We start from the raw sequence: 23435 nt of genomic DNA, 5'->3' as shown, positions 1-23435 counted from the left end.
CATTCCTTCTGCCCCTCCCCCTGGGGAGTCTCCTCGAAGCCCCAAAGCAGGGAGAGAGTCCCAGACAACTTCTGCTCTGGGTCCTGCGGCACAGACCCCCGTGGGCCTGGAAAACAGAAGTGATGGGCTGCTTCTTGGAGTGGAGGAAGGGAAGACAAGGCAAGAACAAAATGCAGATCAATACTTCAGTAAATGATCCTGCCACAGCAGTGAGATCACGGTGGCTGCTGAGAGGGCCTAGGAACCTGGGCTGAATCCAAGGGCCTGGTGTCTGGGAGGCAGGAGGCACTCACCAGCATGCCAGTGTTGGGTCCAGCCCGGAAGGGCCTTTATTCCAGGGTTCCTTACCTGGTGACATGCTGCTGCTGCTGCTAAGTCGCTTCAGTCATGTCCAACTCTGTGCGACCCCATAGACGGCAGCCCACCAGGCTCCCCAATCCCTGGGATTCTCGCGGCAAGAACACTGGAGTGGGTTGCCATTTCCTTCTCCGCTGGTGACGTGAGGGATGTGTTTTCTTTGGTCCACAGAACTTCTTTGTGGGCTTCGCAGGTGGCTCAGATGGCAAAGAATCCGCCTGCAATGCAGAAGACCCAGGTTTGATCCCTGGGTCAGGAAGATCTCCCTGGAGAAGGGAGTGGCAACCCCCTCCAGTATTCTTGCCTAGAAAACTCCCTGGACAGAGGATCCTGGCGGGCTATATAATCCATGGGGTTGCAAAGAGTCGGACATGACCGAGCAACTTGCAGACACACACACACACACACACACACACACACTTCTTTGTAAAATGTAAAGACTGGCCTGAGAGATCAGTCCGGCGACAGCTCTGGGCTCTGTTCTTGCATACCATGCCCATGGAGCTGGGGCTGAGTATTGTTGCCCCTGCGTCGGGGCATGGGCTCCTTGGTTTGCCAGTTCTTGCCACTCCTTATCACCCCAACTTCTTTATCATAACAGGGAAATATTCTTCTGTAAACTTCTAAACTGGCAAACAAAAGACAGATTTGCTTTTCTTTGAGCCAACCTGCCTCACTGACTCACATCACCAGCCTTGGCCTGTGGGCATTGGGTTTGCAACACCAACCCATCACTTCCAGTGAGCCCACTCCCTGAGCAGTCAGGCCTCTCTCTGAGCCCCCAGACTGCTTGTTCTCACCTTGTTTCAGCCTTTGGCTCTGTCTCCAACTCCATGCCCTATTCCTGTTCTCTGGCCCTGACACCATGTGTCTTTCTAGTTGGGACTCTTCTCTTCAAAAATGTGACTAGAGCTTCTCTCCCACTGGTGCTGGACACACTAGGTGATCCCTCCAACCATCCAGCCAGTGCACTCGACTGGGCTTCCCACGAGTCTCCAAGGAGGAAGTCCGCTGCTCATGGTCTTTCAGCTGTGAGTGACAATAACACACCTCCAGTTGACTTTCATGGGAGGAATTTCCTGACAACATATGTGGGACACATCTCTGCTGCAAGCAGGCACTAGGATGGCCCCTGTGAGCCCACATCTTGGTGGTCACTCCCTGCTATAGTCCTTTCCCTGCAGGCGTGGGCAGGACCGAGATTTGCCTCTAACTGGACTATGGCTTGTGTCTCAGATATGCTCTCCCAGGTCACTCATGCTGGGGGAAGCAAGCTGCCCTGTGTGACTGCTCTGTGGCGAGGTCCATGTGAGGTGGCAAGGAGCCGTAGGTCCAGCAGCACGTGAGGAACTGGATCCTGCCAGTAACCACATGAGTGAGTGTGGGAGTGTGTCCCACCCAGGGGAGTCTTCAGCTGAGATTGCAGCCCCAGTCTCAGCTGCCAGCAATCTCATGGGAGAACCTTGAGTAGAGGACCCTACTGGATTGCCTTTGGATTACTAACCCAGGAACCATGAGATAACACGTGTTTGGGGTTTTTCAGATCGTGTGTGTGTGTGTGTGTGTTAGTCACTCAGTTGTGTCTAACTCTCTGCGACCCTCATGGACTGTAGCCCACTGGGCTCCTCTGTCCATGGAATTCTCCAGGCAAGAATACTGGAGTGAGTAGCCATTCCCTTCTCCAGGGGATGTTCCCGACCCAGGATGAAACCAGAGTTTCCTGCATTGCAGGCTGATTCTTTACCATCTGAGCCACCAGGGAAACTCTTTTCAGATTTCCAAACTTTTCAGATCATAAAGTTTGGAAATAACTCATTATGTTATTGTTATTCATTGTTATTTGCTAAGTCATATCCAACTGTTTGGAACCCCACTGGCTGCAGCAAGCCAGGCTTCTCTGTCTTTTGCTATCTCCTGGAGCTTGCTCAAACTCATGTCCATTGAGTCAGTGATGCCATTCAACCATCTCATCCTCTGTTGACCCCTTCTCCTGTCCTCAATCTTTCCCAGCATCAGGGTCTTTTCCAATGAGTTGGCTCTTCACATCAGGTGGCCAGAGTGTTGGAGTTTCAGCTTCAACATCAGTCCTTCCAATGAATATTCAGGACTAATTTCCTTAGGATTGGCTGGTTTGAGTCTTTTATTAAGAGTCTTCTCCAGCACCACAGTTCGAAAGCATGAATTCTTCAGCTCTCAGCTTTCTTTATGTTCCAACTCTCACATCCATACATGACTGCTGGAAAAAACCATAGCTTTGACTATATGGATCTTTGTTGGCAAAGTGATGTCTCTGCTTTTTAACAGACTGTCTAGGTTTGTCATAGCTTTTCTTCTAAGGCGTAAGCGTCTATTAATTTCATGGCTGCAGGAAATAAACAGGCCTGTGGGCAGCTGGTTTCAGGCCTGGGTGAGCCACGTGGTGGTGTGAGGACACTGGGAATCAAGCTCTCTCCACCACTCTGTCTGTTCTGGTTTCTTCCTTCCCTGGAATTCTCTGCTCTGGGGGAAGCTCCAGCCTCACAGTCACACACCTTTCCAACTCCTTGGCCCCAACCATCATGGTGCTGGGAAGGTGCTAGGTGGGGTTGTCTGGGCTTGACCTCTCCTGCCGCTGAGCCCGAGGTCAGACCCAGATTAACAGAGGAGATATTTTACCAGAGGGAGATTGGGCTGTTGTTGTCAGAAGAACGCAGGCAAAAGTAACTGTAACCAACCAGGGGTTCGGTCCCCTCATGTTTGGGCTGAGAGACATGGCCCTAAAGAGAACAAGGTCCTTCTGCTGAAAGTGGCTTAGCAAGGCTCCGGGCTCTCCTGGTGGCTAAGATGGTAAAGAGTCTGCCTGCAATGCAGGAAAGCCCAGTTCCACCCCTGGAGAAGGGAATGGCCACCCACTCCAGTATTCTTGCCTGGAGAACTCCATGAACAAGGAGCCTGGCGGGCTACAGTCCATGGGGCTTGCAAAGACTGGACACGACTGAGTGATCTGCACGTGTCTTGGGCTTTGTGGAGCTGGAGGGTCCCCCTCCCATGGGGGCTCTGCATCCATCCTTGATCGAGTGATGGTCAGTGGCCCTTGTGGTCCAAACTGGGGTGGCACTCTTAAGCCCAATGGGGTCCAAACTCAAGCACCAAATTAGATCCATCCCTGAAGTTCCCTTCCTTCTCATTCCACCCAAAGTTCCTTCCCTAGAAAGGAGAGTCTTTGTCTTGCTTCCTCCTCCAGAGCTGTGGCTTCTCAAGGTTTTCTGGAGGCAGTGATCTCCTGGTAGTGTTTTGGGCTGACCTGCTTGGATGAGATACAGATGCCATGTCCCCTTCCTTTGCCCCTTCTGTGTCACTTGGGGTGGGCAAGACTGTGCTGCAGAAGCAAACCAGCTCCATGTCCCAGCAGCTTACAACAACACAGCTTGATTTCTTGCTCACACTGGTGTCTTCAGTGTGAATTGGCATCGGACCCTGGTCTCATTTTCACTCAGGACCTGGGCGACAGAGCAGCCTGGTCGCTGTTTCCCATGCCAGCCAGGAGAGATCTCCGAAGGCTCTCATGTGGGCAATAAAGTGCTCAGACCAGGAAGAGACACACATCACTTTTGATCGCAACTAATTGGCCGGAGGTAGTCACATGCTTTCCCAGTCACAGGGAGGGCAGTAAGGTGCCTCTCTTCCCCTTTCCCAGCATCCTCTGGGGCTGTCCATCTCTGGGGAATGTCCAGTAGGTCCCAGCCACCAGATCTCTCGTTCCTATCTGTGACTGACTTCATTAGGACTCACTGAAGGCTGTTAAAACAAGTATTTTCATCTCTCAGGAGCAATTGGCTCTGTGCTTAGGACGTGGGAACAGATCCACCGTTTTGTAAACCATTGACTTGGGTAACTCACGGGATGCCTGGCAATGACGGGTTTTCCCTGGCCTTGACTCATTCTTCCTTCTTCTGCAACATGCTGGCTTACTAACAGTGCCCTATAAATACAGCCCAAATCCATTCTACTTATACACACACAGAGAAATATGTGACTATGCTTGTTGGATTTGTTTATGCAAGAGAAGAGGCAAAATGTATGTTTTCAGGTCTACCAAGGAATGCATAGCTCTACTTCATGGACAGGTTTGCCTAGAGGGAACCGCTTGGATGGTAGGAGTATGTGGTGAGAGCAGAAACCGGAATGCCTGCTGACTGCAGATAGAAAAGGGGTGAGTGCAGCTTGTGAGACCTGATTCTGAGACGATATGGTGTGTGTTTTATTTGGAGAGGGAGTTTAGGGAAGTGGATGGAATATAGACATTCGGCTTTAGGCTTCTGAGCTGTGTGACCTGGGGCAAGTTACTTGACCTCTCTGAGCCTCAGTTTCTTGCCTTTCTGGGTAACTGTGAAAACTGAGTAGGAGAGTGAATGCCAATGCCATGAGGCAGACTGGCCTGCGATACTGCCAGTCTGGTGGTCAGCCTTGGCTAGCAGGCATGTGTCATGGTACAAATGGAATGCGGTTGCTCCCAGTGGCTTCCTGCCCATGGCTCCTGCGGGAATTACCCCAGTGGTCCTGTTCCTTATGTGGCTCCTTCACTGTATGTGCTGCAGAGTTTCCCCCTCCCTTGTGTTGTTTTCTGCAAATAGCTTCTATCAAGGGGGAAACACAGGGTTCCTTTCCTCTTCTTTGGGCTTGTAGCCATATTGGGAGTTCTGTCTTCCCTGTCCCAGATCCTGCCAGAGTGTGAACTCTTTGGGGTAACCGAGGCCCACTGCATTGGCCTCCTGGCCAGAGCTTGCACAGAGCAGGTGCCAAGTAGGATGCAGGGACCTTGGAGGTGGGGGTGGGGGGCTGAATGGACCCTTTGAGGCTTTGAGGCCTCAGAGTTTTGTTCCTGTGTCTCACCCAAAATGATGCAGTGACTTTGTGTGGAAGCTCAGGCAGGTCTGTGTGGCCAGGGAGCTTTTCTACCACTCTGGAGAATGGAGCCACGTGGGAGGGAATTCTTGAGAGGCCACTTGGGCCAGGTCCCCAGTCTACGGAGTCTGCTCAACTCCCATCTGGGCCACCAGATACCAATCTGTCTCTGTTGTCTCTCCTGCCCCTGCAGTCCATGAGCCTCATTGAGATTGGGAACCCCTCTCAGAGTCTGGAGAATGTTTGCCGCTGGGCCTACCTCCAGCAGAAGCCAGACACTGATCACGACGAGTACCACGATCACGCCATATTCCTCACACGGCAGGACTTCGGGCCCTCGGGCATGCAAGGTGAGCCTCGGGCCTGCGGGGACACAGAAAGGAGGGGGGCTGCACGTGAGTGCCTGACCCTGCCAGGGCCCCCGGCAGCCTTGGCCTGGGATGAGAGGGGTGTCTGGGCAAGGGGGTAAGTGCTGAGAAGGGTGTCGGGGTTGAGGGTAAGTGCTAGTCTCCTCCTGGCTCTTCAAAACTACCAGGAACTCTGACATGTCCCCCAGGAAACTGCATCTCTCCGGGGACAGGGAAGATCAAAGGGAGTGAAATGGGCAGAGTCTGGGGCTGGCAGCCTGGGGGCCAGACAAGCTCTGAGGCTGGGTTTAAGTTGTTTGCTTCCTCCGTGCGTGCTTGCTAAGCCACTTTAGTCGTGTCCCACTCTTTTGCGACCCCATGGGCTGGAGCCCACCCAGCTCCTCTGTCTATGGGATTCTCCAGGCAAGAATCCTGGAGGAGTTACGGGGCCCTCCTCCAGGGATTCTTCCCTACTCGGGGATTGAACCCGCATCTCTTATGTCTCCTTCATTGGCAAGTGGGTTCTTTACCACTAGTGCCACCTGGGAAGCCCTTGCTTCCTCCACCTTTTGTAAAACAAATTTGAATAAATTTTCAATCTTTAAAAGATAAGGGACTTTACTTAAAAATCCAAACTATTTAAGACTGAAAGATCTAAAAGAAAAACTGACAAGTCTACAATCATAGTTGAAGGTCTCACATAGTGACTGTTAAATAAAATAAGTGAAATAAGACAGAGAAGAATATATACTCATGACTCCACTTATTTTAGGGTTGGAAGTGGGCAAAACTGATCGGTGGTGTTCACAGTCAGGAGAGTGGGCAGGAGGGAGGGAGTTGCTGTTGGAACCGAGAAGAGGCTTCTGCAGTGTGGGGACAGTTTTATTTCTTGGTCAGCGGGGTGGCCACACAGGTGTGATCACTTTGCCTCCTGGTTGGTGTTGGTGCCTCTCCACCATGAGGGGTTGCTCGCTCCCCTTCAAGCCCGTCTGTGTGGCCAGCTGACAGAGCCCTCTGTCCCCCTTTGTCCGGGTGAGAGCTCTAACAGGGAGCAGAACTGTTCTGTGGGAGAGAAACCAACACAACCTTTATATTAAGTGACTTCATTCTTCATTTAAAAATGTGAAAGGACAGCCAAGAATTACCAGATATTAAAAAAAAAAAAGGAAAGGATGAAAAAGATGGACCGACATGTAAAATAAAATTAAAAAGCTAACTCCAGAGGAAACAGATAATTTGGAGAAGGGAAAAGTACATTTTTATAAAGTCATATCTCCAAAATGTTTGAGGAAATATATCTGTAAACTCAGACCAGGCTACAAAGAAGAATCAGAGAAAAAAAGGGTTTTCATTAAAGATTTGATGGTGTTGACTAAAAAATTAAATGTCTGACCTGAAAGTTGTGTGTGTGTTTTAATTCATCAGAAATGTTTAGCACTTCAGTCCTGGGGGACAGCATCTCAAGTAACCCTGAGAGAACTGAGCTGCTCTTAAGAGGCGAGGGGGCTAGGATATGTAGGAGTTTTGCAACAAAGGGCAGCTAATAAGAACAAAGCTTACTGTTAATTGAAGAAAACGGAAATCTCAAGATAAGGAATTAAGTGCTTTTCTATGTGTGGGAAGATGCGGGAGTCTGGGCTCACTGAAATCATTCCTTTGATATGCGTCTCAGCCATCTGGGGCCAGTATCCAGTGTTTTCACATCCTGAGTTTCCTCGGGGCTCACCAGCTCACCATCCATGGTGGCTGCAACTGCTGATGCTGTGACATCCTTTCTTTACTGATATGGGGAGAAATATTCCATTTCTCAGTGGGTGAAATGGAAAATTCAAAAGCTGAGATAAAAAGTCAAGGGCACCCAAAAGGATCAAAATATGAGAGAAAAATTGATGTAGAGGCTTAATCCAGGAAGAACACTGTCTATCTAAAAGGATTTCTGGAAAGAAAATAATAGCAAAATAAACTAAGAATGGAGGATATAAAGAAAAAATATAGATACATTTTCAAATCTTCAAATGCTAAATGTTTATGTAATGCTAGTGTGGGTGAATGAGAAATACAGACTGAGGCACATATTCATATGCAGGCTTTGCATACAAAGGACAAAGAGAAGACCACAAAGGTTGGCCCTGGCGCTGATTCAAGAACAAGCATCTCAAAATCTGCAGAGCAAAAAAATACTTTAAGACACATATTTTCCTGTTTATTAGAAGGGAAATAGACAATGGTTGGGTATACTGCTTTTAGACAGTTCTGAAACCAGCACTCCCCGGTCACGCTTCTTCCTTTCTGTATTTTTCTCTTGGAGCACATTGCCTAGGACCTCTCTGTGGGGTCTCAGATGAGTGAGGCTCAGTAGGGGGACAGTCCGGGTTTCTAATTTTCTGGGTCTTGCTGACTTAAAAAAGTACATGACCTGAGAGTTGCGAGTTAAGTTTTATTTGGGGCAAAACGAGGCCTATAGCCTGGGAGACAGCATTTCAGATAGCTCTGAGAAACTGCTCCAAAGAGGTAGTGGGGAAGGTCAGTACACTTGTGATTTTAGTGAAGAGGGAACACATGCAATCAAGTATGTATTTTTTTGCAGAAGGTTTCTGCTGGTCTCTTGAGAATTCCTGTTAGTCATGAGGAGCAGACATCACCATAAAGGAATTTAGTGCTTTTCAAGTTACAAGGAGATTCAAGAATTGAGCTCATAAAATTGGCCCCTGAACATAAGTATCTGAAGACCTGTCCCGCCAGTTTTTCCCAGAGCACAGAGTGCCTCATCCCTGATCTCCACCCTGAACCCCTTTCAGGGGGTGTTGAAGGTCAGCAGGTACAGCGGCACCTGATTTAACCATGGGCAGATGGCAAGTGCCCATGGCGATGCTGATTTGTGGCTGACAGCCTCCAGGATGCCCAGGTCTTTAAACAGAGGCCTTGCCTGGCACACACGCTCTGCACACACTTCTGTATCTCACCCAGCGGCAAGTGGCGAGGCCCCACTGTCTGCATTTCCTCCATGTTGGGTGGGATCATCGTGCCCTCCCGTCACTCTGCCTCTCCCCGTGGGCGGGAACGTGGTCCTTCCCTGGGGGCATCTTAAGACTCCCTGTGATCAGGATCAGCCCAGTCAGGGGGGATCATCCTTCTGCAGACCAGTCACATCACAGGGTGGCCTTCCCACCTGCCTGCTCAGGCGGTTCAGGCTCCTGCTTCCTCCCTGCCCTCTCTCCTTGTGAGACTCCATTCCCAACTTCTTCCTTGGCCCACACGCTGTAACTGGGCAGGCAAAACCCACTGTGTGTCCTCACTGTGACCTGTTAATTCAGTGGCTCTTCGGGAGCCCTTGGTGGGTTGAGCGGTGGCTGGAGGGTCTGTGGCTTCTCACATCAGAGGTTAGTCTGCTGCAGCTGCCCTTCCCCCTCTGATCCCCATTCTCCACCTCTGGGGGTGCCTTGCCCAGGACAGACCCCTGGACCCCTCAGCAGGAATGTGGTTCAGAATCTCCCCAGTCAGAGCGCAGGGTTCCCAGGCCAAGGGCTCCAGGAGCCTCATCATCTGTGGTCTGCGTGCCAGTCTACATAGTCGGTCTCCTCTGCACAGCTCAGCAGGCAGCACAGCACTGCCCTGAACAGCCTGGGACCACCCTCCCTGCAGCCATCTGTGCACTGTGGGAAAGGGGCCAGCTGAGGTCTCAGAGGCCCCAGGGAGGCCCCGAGGGAGCGGGCTCAGGGTGTGGTGCCAGGCACCAGGGCCAGAGTGCCTACAGCCCAGGAAGCAACCTGCAGCCTCGGGGATCAAAAGGCCACTCAGCCAAGAGGGGGAGGAAAGTGGAAGGTGCCCTGAAAGAGAACAGTGGGCAGGAGGCTACCAAGGTGGCAGAAAGTCTTGGCAGATAAGACCTGGACACGGGAAACTGAGCTGGCTGCAGGGTGGCTGCTGATGGGCAGGGCTGAGGCCCGCTCCCCTAGGGGAGGGGAAAGCTGGTCTCGAGCTGTGCCAGCCTTGAGGGCAGTTGGCTGTGCTCGTTTGCTCTGGTGATGCCAGGACATGTTGGGGTCTGGGCCCCTCCACGTGGGGAGGGCTCTGAGCCCCCTTTGTCTCTCCCAGGCTATGCTCCTGTCACTGGGATGTGCCACCCCGTCCGCAGCTGCACGCTGAACCACGAGGACGGCTTCTCCTCCGCATTCGTGGTGGCCCACGAGACTGGCCATGTGTAAGTGGCCTCAGCAGGCCCCGCTGTCTGAGGCAGGTCGGGGTTCAAGGGGCCCCGCTTATCCTCTGTGCCCTGAGAGGGACACACCCTGGATGACAAGCCCCTCGGATATGATGTCCTGACCCCGTGCTGCACTGGGCAGGCGGCAGGCCCGCTTTCCACCGAGGGCCAGGCAGCAGCCGGGGCTGCCCACTCATTATGCCATCGAAGCAGTTGGGCAGGAGGGTCTTCTCATCCAATTCTGTAGATGAGGGTGCAAGGGAGCCTCCCCCAGGAACAGAGAGCTGGAGCTCGGGTGTGCATGCTGCTGGTGTGTAGGGAGGGCAGTGGCTGCCTCCACCTCCGCTGCTTTCTTATGCCGCAGCGCTCTGCCTTGGGGACAGGACCCCACAGGGCGTCCCCAGGATGTCCTCAGAGCGCCCCAGCTCTAAAATCCAGCTGGGAGAAATCAGATACCACCTGGCTCAGGGCTGACCAGGCCAGCTAAGGGCGAGGGGAGTCAGCTCAGGGAGGTCGGAGTCCCCTCCCGGCGTCTGGAGGAGGTGGGGCTGACAGGTGAGGGTCCAGTGAGGCTGTCTTGGCTCCTCTCACAGGCTGGGCATGGAGCATGACGGGCAGGGCAACCGCTGCGGTGACGAGGTGCGGCTGGGCAGCATCATGGCGCCCCTGGTGCAGGCAGCCTTCCATCGCTTCCACTGGTCCCGCTGCAGCCAGCAGGAGCTGAGCCGCTACCTGCAGTGAGTACCACCCTGTCCCCTGAGGAGGAACCTGAGTGCTGGACTCAGCTCTAGGAGGGCGCCTCTAGCCCCAAGTGCAAAGCAGGGCAGAGGGGGACAGCAGTGGGGGGATCCCATTGTTGGGGGCTAAGTTTTGGATGGAAAGTGGTTACAGACACTGCACCTTTAATGGATGCCTAGGGCCCAGGCAAGCCAGATCCTGCCTAACCATGCCAGGAAAAGAGGTGCAACAGGAAACCATAGTAACACAGCCTTAGGGCTGGGTGTGCAAGCCGCCCCACCACCAGGGCTCCATGGGGGGCCTCAGCCGCCGCCTGGTCTGGACAGCCCGGTCCTGCTGAAGGCAGCTCGCGGTGCCCCGTGTCCCCTCACAGCTCCTATGACTGCCTGCGGGATGACCCCTTCACCCACGACTGGCCGGCGCTGCCCCAGCTCCCCGGGCTGCACTACTCCATGAACGAGCAGTGCCGTTTCGACTTTGGCCTTGGTTACATGATGTGTACCGCGGTGAGTGTCGGAGCCCAGGACACCTGCAAGGGCTGAGCGGGAGCTTAGCCCAGACCTGCCTGGTCTCCTGGGAGGTGGCTGGTGTCGGGGTGGCTCCCCGGGACGGGGTGGAGCAGCCCTCCAAACATCAGGTTCTCCCCACACCTACTGCTGTATATCCAGTGGGTGCCCGTGCCCTCCTGGCTGGTCCAGACGTGGCTTCGGGAGGGATTCAGGCAGTGGAGTGTTCAGCCGGGGGATAGCGGGTGCCCATGGGACGCCTGCTTGGGCCAAAGGAATGCCAACCAGCCTTCATGCCAAGCACACTGGTGCCCAGCCGGCTCCACAAGAGGTCCAGGCTCCATGAAAGGTGTAGCCACCAAGGTCTGCAGGCTCGGGAGGCCCAGCAGCCCCCAGGGACGTAAGGCGCTGTCCCTGCGTCATGTACAGTCATGAAGCATGAAGTACGCCCGAAATCCTCACAGCACCAGAACCACACAGAGCTCAGGGCAACACACAGGCCTGTCCTGGGCAGCCGTGCGCGAGAGCCTGGGGTGACGGGCAACCCTGGAGGGCCCCTGCAGTGGGAGGCAGCCTGCCAGCTGCCGCTGCTCTCTTCCAGTTCCGGACCTTCGACCCGTGCAAACAGCTGTGGTGCAGCCACCCTGACAACCCCTACTTTTGCAAGACAAAGAAGGGGCCACCCCTGGATGGGACCATGTGTGCGCCTGGCAAGGTGAGTCAGGGCAGAGGGCAGACACGGACGCGCACAGCTCTACAGAGCAGGTCCTGCAGGGCCTTGGAGTAGGGCCGGGGTTGTCTCAGGGGACCCCTGCCTCTCTCCTAGTAACCCCACTCTCCACTCTCCAGAGCTCCTGCCCTCTGAACCTCTTATACACTCTTTCTTCTGTCAGAGGGAACCTGATGTCTCAGAGCTCCTCACTGTGCTTCAAGCCCATTGTGGGAATGCTCTCCTCTAAGGACCAGTTTTCGGGTTCCGGAAGCCTTCCATACCCCCTGCACACTGTGGGTGCCTGCATCACCTCACCCTGACACCAACATTGGCCAACATTCTGGTGGCCCTGGGATCCTCAGGCCCAGCATCAGGCTTGGCCTTTTTACCCCCTAGCACACTGCTGTTTGGTCCCTGGTGGGCACACTTGTCCCTAGAGGTAGCTGGATGGCCACTTACCAGTGCCTGCCTGCTACCCCAGGCCCACTTCCCACTTTCAATGGAAGCAGCAAGACAAAGGGCTTCTCCTTCCAGCCCAAATTCTGGGCCTGATTTTCATTTTTGTTGTTCAGTTGCTGAGTCATCTACTCTTTGTGACCCCATGGACTGCAACACACCAGGCTTCCCTGTCCTTCACTGTCTCCCTGAGTTTGTTCATGTCCATTGAGTTGATGATGCCATCCAACCATCTCATCCTCTGTCATCCCCTTTTCCTCCTGCCTTCAATCTTTCCCAGCATCAGAGTGCTTTCTAGTGAGTTGGCTCTTTGCATCAGGTGGTCAAAGTGTTGGAGCTTCAGTTTCAACATCAGTCCTTCCAATGAATATTCAGGGTTGATTTCCTTTAGGATGGACTGGTGGGATCTCCTTGCAGTCCAAGGGACTCTCAAGAGTCTTCTCCAAAACCACAGTTCAAAAGCATCAATTCTTCAGCGCTCAGCTTTCTTTATAGTCCAGCTCTCATGTCCACATGTGTCACTGGAAAAACCATAGCTTTGACTAGACGGACCTTTGTCAGCAAAGCGATGTCTCTGCTTTGTCTCTGTTGATGTCTCAGAGGTCTCTGACAAACTGTCGAGATTGGTCATAGCTTTTCTTCCAAGGAGCAAGCGTCTTAATTTTACGGCTGCACTCACCATCTACAGTGGTTTTGGAGCTCAAGAAAATAAAATTGTCACTGTTTCCACTTTGTCTCCTTCTGTTTGACATGAAGGGACAGGACCGGATGCCAGATCTTGGTTTTTCACACTCCCACTCCTTATGCAGACGAGCCCATGAGAGCTCAGCCCAGGGAACACAGCAGACACAGCAGGATCCTGTGAGGTCCAGGAGAGGGCTCCAGTGTCCCCCAGTGTTAGGCCTAGAAAGACACCCAAACCACCTGGGCCTGAGGTTTCTGCACCGCAGGTTTTAAATTCTGCTTTATTTTAGTCCCTGGCAGAGCTTGTTAGAGATATGGATTTCCAGGTCCATCCTGAAGATTTTGATTTGGGATAAGCTTTGAGAATTATTTTGTTTGGTTCTTTATTTGTAAGATTATGTTAAAATCCAACATAATATAAAATTCATCAATTAAATCACTCTCGGTGGCTTTTAGGACTTTCACAGTGTTGTGCAACCATCACCACTCTAGTTTCCAGAACTTCTCATCACCCCAGAAAGAAACCTCACGAACCAGTGACTCCCCGTTATTGTCCTCTCTCCAGGTCCTGGAAACTACTAACCTGCTTTCTCTGTCTATGGATTTGCCTATTTTGGAGTTTCCTATAAGTGGAATGACATAGTATGTGCCTTTTGTGTCTGACTTTTTGCACTTAGCATCCTAACTTCAAAGATCATCTGTGCTGTTGCAGATATCAGGGCTTCGTTTCTTTTTTTAATGGCCAAATAGCATTCCATTATATGGATATACCACATTTGTTTACCATTTGGTGGGCATGTGGGCTTTTTCTACCTTTTGGTATCTGTGAATAGTCCTGCTAATGAACATTCATGTGTATGTTTTTGTTAGAACACTTGGGAATTGGTGTTTTTAAGAGGCATTCAGATGATTTAGCTGTGCCTGTAGACTAGACGTTGCAAATGGGATGTTGTGCCAGAACGGACCTCATAGCCTTCTTCTCCAAGGGACCTCGATGGAGAAGACAGGGGCTCCAAAACTTTTGCCATAACCCCAATGGGGAACTCAGTAAATGCTGAGCTGGAGAATGAGACTAGCTTGGCATGGACCCCTATCCCAATCTGCCCCTCAGGTCCAACCCTGGCCTGGAGAGAAGGGGTGGGGGCAGACACTGTGTGGTGTGCTCGTCCGGGGTGGAGGGGCAGTGGTAGGCCTTCCCACAGGAATCCTGGCCACTGCCAAAGGTGGGCCAGGGAGTGCTTGAGCACCAGCTTACTGGCCCATTTCCCCTTGGCGGGATGGAGAGGAAGGGGGAAGGTGTGGCCAAAGCACTCTTTCACACGGAAAATGCTGACCCAGTGATGACTCTTCACTGTTTTTGCCGGTAGGACCCTCAGTTTATTTAGCCCAGTCGTGCTGATTGAGGGGGTGCTCGGGCTTTGCTCAGCCTGCCCCGGTTCACGAGGAGCACAGGGAGAAAGCTGAGCTGGATCAGGGATTCCTGGTGTGTGTGGGGTTGGTGCAGGGGCAGAGCGGAGGAGGGGCACCTCCCAGGGCTCCATCAGAATCCTCTGCCCTTGTGAGTTTGTATGTTTTAGTGTCTTACTTATGGCAGTGTAATCTTGTATCTGGAAAGCGGTCATCCTTTATCTCTTCCTTTCCTCTAAGAATAGCCACCAGGCCCAGGAGAGAAGGTAGTGAGAAGGGAGCAGGGTAACGACTAGGCAGGCTGGAGAAATAGCAGGTTGTCTGGGGAATCAGGGCTGTGCCAGGCACAGCTGTCCCTTTCTGTCCCTTGCTGCCCCCACCCCAGACGCTGGGCAGGAGGTCACACGGCACTCAGGCTCTTCCTGGTCTCCTCACTGTCCACAGTGGGTCATCCCAAGCAAATCTTCCTCTCCTGCACCTGCCATTTCCCAGAGACAGAACCACGTATCTTTATTCCATCCACAGACAGGACCTGGGAAGAGGGATTAAACCTACAGCTGAGCCACCTGCATCCTTTGCCCCCAGTTTCATGACTTGTTCCTTGTCTGCCTGGGTTGCACACTGTGGAGTGGATGGGAAGGTGAGGTCAGGTGGAGAGGATGGGCAGTGAGCAATGAGGGCCTGTGGGCATGTAGCTTTCTTACAGAATCAGGAGTTCTGAGCAGGCACTTTTGGCTGAGAGGGGAGAGCTGAGCTTGTTGTTCTTGGAAGAGATGTGTGCAGTGGGCCTGGGGGTTAGGCTGGTTAGTCACCTCGGCTTCACATCCATCCACCCATCCATCCATCCGTATGTCAGGCTTTCTCTTCCACCGGGTGTCACTGTCTCTGATGGTTGGCCATCAATGTGACAAGGCAGCAATGATGTGATGGTGAGCAAGGGGATGGGGAGGGGCCTGGAGGAAGCACAGAGAGGCTTTCAGTGGAGTTCAGCCAAAGCCCAAAGACTGGGGAGAAGTGGGACCAGTGCTCCAAGTGGGGGGATCTCCTTGGGTGGGAGCATGGGGAAGATGGCTGGGGAGGGTGGTTGAGAGGAGCACGGTATTTTAAAATGTAATGTACTAAGGGAAAAGTTGAAGCGTGCTAAGGCCAACAAATCAAGAGAGTTGTCATTGAAAAGACAGTTCCTCAAAAATCCCAAGGAAGTAGCGGGAGGAGTGGTCAGCCTCACAGGGGAGCTCCAGGATCAGTTAGAGAGCAGGGCAGGGGGTGGAGGCAGGAACTGCGTTTGGACAGAAAGAAATGCCAAAGCAAGGTGAGCAGGATTAGGGTCGGCTGGTGGGAATCATTTCAGTGGGCTTTGGGGCATCGGGGTGCTCCTAGTACCTGACTGGGCTTGGAGTGATTAGGATGGGAGATGGTGGCCTGGAATTTAGGAGCGCTGATGAAGGAGGAGGCTGTCGGGGAGAAGGGGGTATGTGTGCTCTGGATTGATTAGTTTGCACTTGAAAATTACCCTTGTGGATGAGTTGTTTACTATCTCTAGGAGCTGGTTAACCCTAGGAGGGGGAGTCCCTCCAGGGAGGGCAAGACCCAGATGTCAAAGCATCAGAATCCAGAAAACAAAAGACATAGTTGACACTTATGGCTCCCCAAGAGACTAGAATGATGGCGGGAGAGAGGCAGGGACTGTTTGAACTGATGATGACTCTTCCTGAGCGTGAGTTATGTCCTGCCCTGTCCAGGGTGCTGGAGACTTGGCTCAGATCTGCTCTCAGACAGGAGCTCCCTGTGGCCACACGGGGATGCCTTTCATCCCCTGGAGGCAAGGTTAGGCCAGGCACAGAGGGTCCCCCCAGGTGCCTCTACTCTGCAGGCTGGGTTAGTGGGCTTGCCTTGCCCTCCTTGCCTGAGCCAGGGTGCAGATCCAACTGGGTGAAGATGGCTCCTGCATCCGAGTGTCCTGGCAGAAAAGAGTCCTTCATGTCTCACTTTCACATGCAGTGTCTTGGGAACAACACTCACCCTACGTTTTCATGAATTCAGAAGGACTGTTTCAGAAACATGTGCCACAGTGCTTATGCAAGTGCAGAGGCCCTGTGATGCTCATGTTTTGCCGCACAGTCGAGGACTGGCAGGCAGGCATAACGGTAGGGATCGCCCAGGGTCTGGGCGTGGGAGTTTAAGCCCTCCCTCCCTCCCCGTTGTGTGACCTTGAGCCATCCTGTCCCCCCTCGGGCGAGTCACCTAAGTGTCCGACTCAATTATCTTCACATCCCAGGCTCCTGGCACATGGCACCAGCTCAGGACATGCTGGTGGGTGGAGAACGGAAACCCAGGACCACAGTGGTTCAGAAATGCTAAATGTGCACTTCCTGAAAAGAACAGTCTGCCTTTCAGGCTTTCAGACCAACCTGGCAGTGTTCCTGGCCCTGCTAAAGTGCACCGGTGCTGTCCATGGTGCTTATCCTGAGAGGCAGGTCAGCTTTGTTCATGGGTGTGTGTGGTTCCAATTCACTCATGACGTGTGACTTTGTGCTTTTAAAGGTTTAAGCCCCTCTACTGGATGAAATATTTATAAGCATTTAAACATACGTTTATAGAACACTTTTTAATAATATTAAACGTGTTTCTTTCATAATAACACTGAGGCATCAGAGTTTAAAACTGTTCATTCCGTTTGCTTGTACTCTTTCAAGTGCTCACAGTCATCCAGGAAGAAATAAACCAAAATATTAGAGGGACAGCTTCTAGGTTGTGGAATTCAGGATGATTTTCCTGTCTTTCTGCCCTGTTTTCATATTTCCTATAATGTGTATGTGTTGCCTCTCTGCACTTGGACCCAAGTCTGTGGAGGAGGTGGTCCATCACACCATGGGCCTGTGGCATGTCCTGAGTTGCCCCATGCCCAGCTCCCCATTTACAAACTGAAGACCAGTTAGTCCAATGGGGACAGGGGGACCACCGCGTGGCCTCCTCCATTCCCCAGGTCCTTGGTCCCTGTGGCCACCAGTGATTTAGAGGCTGGGCCCCATCACAACTTCAGAGGTGCCAGGACCCTTCCCACCCTCGTTGTCTTAGTCAGGTGGGGCAGATATACCTGAGACTAGGGTGACTTATGGAGAAGGCAATGGCACCCCACTCCAGTACTCTTGCCTGGAAAACCCCATGGACAGAGGAGCCTGGTAGGCTGGGATCCATGGGGTTTCGAAGACTCGGACACGACTGAGCGACTTCACTTTCACTTTTCACTTTCATGCATTGGAGAAGGAAATGGCAACCCACTCCAGTGTTCTTGCCTGGAGAATCCCAGGGACGGGGGAGCCTGGTGGGCTGCCGTCTATGGGGTTGCACAGAGTCGGACACGACTGAAGCGACTTAGCAGCAGGGTGACTTAAACAGCAGGTCTGGAGGCTAGAAATCTGAGAGCAGGGTGTCAGCATGGTCTTACGTTTTCACTGACTATAATCAGTTAGGGCCACTCCTGCTTTTACTCCTGCTTCCCCTTTGATACACCTCTCCTGTTGGCTGACATTGAAGCAGCCACAGGTGTTTTGTGGCTTTGGCAAAGGAGAAATTGTATTTGGGGTGTATTTATTGGCTAATTTATATGGTTTGGGGATTTCCCAGGTGGCACTAGGGGTAAAGAACATGCCTGCCAATGCAGGAGGTGTAAAAGATGCGGGCTCGATCCCTGGGTCAGGAAGATCTCCTGGAGGAGGGCATGACAACCCACTCCAGTGTTCTTGCCTGGACAGAGGAGCCGAGGGGCTACAGTCCATGGGGTCACAAAGAGTCGGATACGCCTGGAGCGACTGAGCATGCGTGCATTTGGCTTTTAGTGCCCTATATGTACAGCTAGGTTGTTGATTCTGTCCAGGTATACTTTTAGCTTCTAGAAATACTCTTTCTGCCTCGGTACCGACTCACCCAAGGTCATTGAAGAATATGTGCTGTGTTCAGCACAGCCTTCTCAAGTGATTGGAGACAAGGGGCCTCAACTGTACTAGAGGTTGTGATTACTTCTGTGTTTGCAATAGTTTGTTTCCTTTTGGGGTTTGTCTTGTACTTGGGACTATTAACACAGATCCAACTTGGATAGTTCTTTGAAAATGCTAAGTGTAACAAGATGATTTGCTTCTTGAAAAACTGCCCAGACCTCTAAACATACATATTACAAAGCATAACAGGCATTAAAAATAATTTTCAAACACCAGGAGAGAAACTTAAATGCAGACAGGATGTGAAAAGTTTGCTCAAAATGTTGATAAAGCTGTTACCAGTTAAACTGCTATTTTGAAAATTTTGGCTTACAATAAAATAAGGAAGAGATGAAGACTTCTGATTTCAGTCAGTTCAGTTGCTCAGTCGTGTCTCACTCTTTGTAACCCCATAGACTGCAGCACGCCAGGCCTCCCTGTCCATCACCAGCTTCTGGAGCTTGCTCAAACTCACTTCCATCAAGTCGGTGATGTCATCCAATCATCTCATCCTCTGTCATCCCCTTCTCCTCCCACCTTCTATCTTTCCCAGCCTCAGGGTCTTTTCCAATGAGTCAGTTCTTCACATCAGGCGGACAAAGTATTGGAGCTTCAGCTTCAGCATCAGTCCTTCCAATGAATATTTAGGACTGATTTCCTTTAGAATGGACTGGTTGGATCTCCTTGCAGTCCAAGGGACTCTGAAGAGTCTTCTCCAACACCACAGTTCAAAAGCATCAATTCTTCGGTGCTCAGCTTTCTTTATGGTCCAACTCTCACACCCATACACGACTACTGGAAAAACCATAGCTCTGACTAGTCGGACCTTTGTGGGTAAAGTAATGTCTCTGCTTTTTAATATGCTAGGTTTGTCTTAGCTTTTCTTCCAAGGAGCAAGCATCTTTTCATTTCATGGCTGTAGTCACCACCTGCAGTGATTTTGGAATCCAAGAAACTAAAGTCTGTCACTGTTTCCACTGTTTCTCCATCTATTTGCCATGAAGTGATGGGACTGGATGCCATAATCTTTGTTTTTTGAATGTTGAGTATTAAGCCAGCTTTTTCACTCTCCTCTTTCACTTTCATCAAGAGGCTCTTTAGTTCTTCTTCACTTTCTGCCATAAGGGTGGTGTCATCAGCATATCTGAGGTTACTGATATTTCTCCCAGCAATCTTGATTCCAGTTGGTGCTTCATCCAGCCCAGCATTTTGCAAGATGTACTCTGCATTTGAGTTAAATAAGCAGGGTGACAATATACAGCGTTGACATACTCCTTTCCCAATTTGGAACCAGTCCGTTGTTCCATGTCCAGTTCTGACTGTTGCTTCTTGACCTGCATGCAGATTTCTCAGGAGGCAGGTAAGGTGATCTGGTATTCTTATCTCTTGAAGAATTTTCCACAGTTTGTTGTGATCCACACAGTCAAAGACTTTATCCTAGTCAATGAAGAAGAAGTAGATGTTTTTCTGGAATTCTCTTGCTCTTTCTATGATCTAACAGATGTTGGCAATTTGACCTCTGGTTTTTCTGCCTTTTCTAAATCCAGCTTGAACATCTGGAAGTTCTCAGTTCACATACTGTTGAAGACTAGCTTGCAGAATTTTGAGATGAGTGCAATTGTGCAGTAGTTCGATATGTATTAATATACCTTCTTTTATCATTTTAAATTTATTTATTAAATAAAACTCAGGTAAAAATCCATGGAAAATAAATAAAGGTTTAAAATGAGTGAAGAAATCAGTAGAAATAAATCTGACTTCAAAAAATTTAATTATAACCAAAAAGTTTCAGATCAGACTGAAGCAGTCATTCATTAAGAGGAAGAGATAAAAATATCCAAGAGAAGTAAGTAATAGACAGGCTCTTGAAGTGTTTGACAGTGCAGTTAACAAAGAGGAGTAAATCTGATGAACACATTGGAAAAGCATTTAAACTTCTTTCTGATTTTGACATGAAACAACATCAAAGACAATGTAAAGCTCAGAATATTGCCTCTACAGTAAAAATGTTGACAGCAACAGTTACTGAGTTGCTAATCTAAAAAGCATTTTAAATCAGTCTCCGACCAAGAAAACGTCAGACACCCTGAAATCCACATCCAGAAGCACACCAGATGCAGTTTCTCCAAATTTCGTCACCTAAATATTCGTATAGCATCACCAATAACTTCTCTAAATTACAGAAAATTAAAGAATATTTCTCTCAACATGCTAGAGCAAGTGCTGGCAAGCTACAGCACACACACCAATTCTACCTGCCTCCTGGTTTATTTTCCCGTAACAGTTTTATAAAGGTGTGACTCACATTTAAATTCCCTCATCTGAAGTGTACAATTCAATGGTTTTCACTGTATTCCTGGAGGTGTACAGCCATTACAACATGATCCACCCCCTCCTCCTCAATCCTCACCCCTCCTCCTCAATCCTCACCCCTCCTCCTCAATCCTCACCCCTCCTCCTCAATCCTCACCCCTCCTCCTCAATCCTCACCCCTCCTCCTCAATCCTCACCCCCTCCTCCTCAATCCTCACCCCTCCTCCTCAATCCTCACCCCCTCCTCCTCAATCCTCACCCCTCCTCCTCAATCCTCACCCCTCCTCCTCAATCCTAGGCAATCACTACTTTGTGTCTCCTTAGAGTTGCCTCTTCCGAATATTTCATATAAATGGCATTGTACAATATGTGGCCCTTTTTGACTGGCTTCATTCAATTAGCACAATGTTGTCAAGGTTCATCCATGTTATACCATTTGTCAGGACTTTATTCCTTTTTATTGCTCGATTATAATCTGCTGTATAGACATACTATTTTTTAATCTACCAGTTTATTAGTTGATGGACATTGAGCTGTTAACTACTTTTCAGCTATTATAAGAAATGCCGCTGAAAACATCTGTGTACAAGTTATTCCGTGGTTGCGTCATTTTTCTTGAATATGTGTCTAGGAGTAGAATTGTTGGTTCTTGTGGTAACTCTATGTTTAATGTTTTGAGAAACTGTCAAACTAGTTCTCAAAGCAGCTGTACCTTTTCACATTCCTACTAACACTTTCTCTACATCTTCACCAAAACGTATTACCTGTGTTTTTATTGTAACCATCCCAGTGGATGTGATGTATGATCTCATTGTGGTTTTGAGCACCTTTTCATGAGCGTAATGACAGCTTGTATGTATCTTTTTTGGACAAATGTCTATTCATTATCACCTTTGCTTATTTTTAATTGGGTTATCTTTTTATGATCAAGTTATAATCATTCTTTATTCATTCTATCGTTCTATATTCTGGATACAAATCCCTTATCAGACCGCTCAGATGAATGGCTTGCAAATATTTTCTCCTATTATTGTCTTTTCACTTTCATGTTAGTATCATTTGATGCATAAAAGTTTTTAATTTTGGTGAAGTCTAATGTAGATATGCTTTCTTTTGTCACTTGGTTTTGGTGTTGTAACTAAGAAACCATTGCCATCCAGTGGAGAAGGTGTGTTCCTGTTCTTTCTTTTGGATCTGTGACTCACTGTCAGTTAGGATTTGTGTAAGGTGTGAGGAAGGAGGCCAGCGTTGCTCTTTTGCATGTGAATACCCATTTGTCTCAACACCCTTTGTTGAAGGGGCTATTTTTTCCCAATGAATCATTTGCTACCCTTGCTGAAAATCAGTTAAGCGTATGGTTGTAGCCATGCGTTCCGGGAAGCAAACTCACTCAGAAGGACAATGCAGATAGCGGAGCGCAGTTTATTACACCGGCGGGCCCAAGGCAGAGTCTCCTCTTAGCCAAGGACCCCGACCAGTTTTGTGAAAACCTTATATACCCTAAGTGTACGTGTTCAAACCCACCTCCCCAAATTCCTTGAAACTAGTCTGGACAAGGTAAAAGAGAGATAAAAGATCAGAGTTAACCCATGATTCATGTGTCACAAGACTAGATAAACAGTGGACATTTATCAGTAGGATTGTGGTCATATCCCTATAAACATAATGGGAATTTACCACTTTGTTCTGTTACAGAGATAATTAGCATATTCTTTTAGGCAACAGAGAGTCCAAGGACAAGTCCTGAGGCTCTTTTATCTGGAGGTCTGGTTTTCCATTGGTATGCCATCTCTATAGACACCGGGCACAAAGTTCAGAGTCCATTAGGGGGGTGACCACGCGTGTAGCCTAATGTTCACAGCCTGGCCTAAGATGAAGCCCAGCTCTGTCTGTTTCCTCCTTCAATATGTAAAGGCTCCTTTCTGGACTCTGTGTTCTGTTCCATTAATAATTTTGTTTCTTTATGCCAGAGCCACTCTGTCTTGTTTATTTTAGTTTTGTGGTAAACTCTGAAACAGGTTAAGTCTGAGTCCTTCCACTTTCTTTTGTTTCAAGATTGTTTTGGCTATTCCTGATCCTTTGATTTGAATTTTTACAAGTATCTCGGTGTCTGCAAAATTCTAGCATAAGTGTCATATTGAGTCACAGATCAATATGGGGAATACAGGCATTCCTCGATTTATTACACTTTGCTTTATTGTGCTTTGCAGACACTACTTTCTTTTTTTTTTTTTTTTTTTAACAAATTGAAGGTTTGTAGCTACCTGTGTTTTGCTGAAAGTTTTCACTTTCGTCTCAGGTTCAAAGGATTTGTTAACAAAATAAGTCACTTGATAATACAAATAAATGATACAAATATTTATTAGAGAATTATCTAGCTTACTTTCAATATACTAAGATTAAAAGAAAAGAGAAATAGAAAGAGCAGAGGATACATCATGAAATTGGGTTTTGACAAACATCCAGACTTAATCAGTGCTGGGAAGTCCCGTGTCCCAGAGCATCTGGAGTCCCAATTGGGAGAGGTCAGCAAGTCAGCTCTGTGGGTGAGACTTTAAAGGTTGCAGTCAGGAGTTCCTGCTTATAATCCCAGGATGGAAGCAAACTGATATCATCATCCATCTATGACCAAATTGCAAGCCTGGTTTCATATTAATGCTGTTTGTTTTGTCTTGTAAAACTTTTAAGCCTGGGACTTGGTGGCCAGGCCCCCTTCAGGGGCTCAACAATCTCAAGATTGCTCCCCCTTCTTACCTAAGCTGCTACAAGTCTTGCCCTCACAGCAGGCAGTCACTCCCAGTCACTGCCAGCCAGGGCGGTGTCCAGGCAGGTTAGAAGCAAGGTCAGAGGCCT

At 49.7% G+C, this 23435-nt stretch overlaps 1 protein-coding gene across 1 annotated transcript in view; it reads left to right on the top strand.

Annotated features, from left to right (window-relative positions):
- Window positions 1–23435, top strand: part of ADAMTS2 (ADAM metallopeptidase with thrombospondin type 1 motif 2) — a 246255-nt gene that overhangs the window by 185282 nt on the left and 37538 nt on the right. Inside the window, exons 6-10 of the mRNA XM_070373478.1 lie at window positions 5435–5591; window positions 9684–9789; window positions 10383–10526; window positions 10901–11033; window positions 11635–11748. Of these exons, the coding sequence (XP_070229579.1) occupies window positions 5435–5591; window positions 9684–9789; window positions 10383–10526; window positions 10901–11033; window positions 11635–11748 (654 nt within the window). The remainder of the gene's footprint in view (window positions 1–5434; window positions 5592–9683; window positions 9790–10382; window positions 10527–10900; window positions 11034–11634; window positions 11749–23435) is intronic.

The sequence above is a fragment of the Bos mutus genome, chromosome 7 (assembly GCF_027580195.1).
Source record: "Bos mutus isolate GX-2022 chromosome 7, NWIPB_WYAK_1.1, whole genome shotgun sequence".
Taxonomy (NCBI): Eukaryota; Metazoa; Chordata; class Mammalia; order Artiodactyla; family Bovidae; genus Bos; species Bos mutus.
This window is presented reverse-complemented; position numbering and strand designations above follow the sequence as displayed.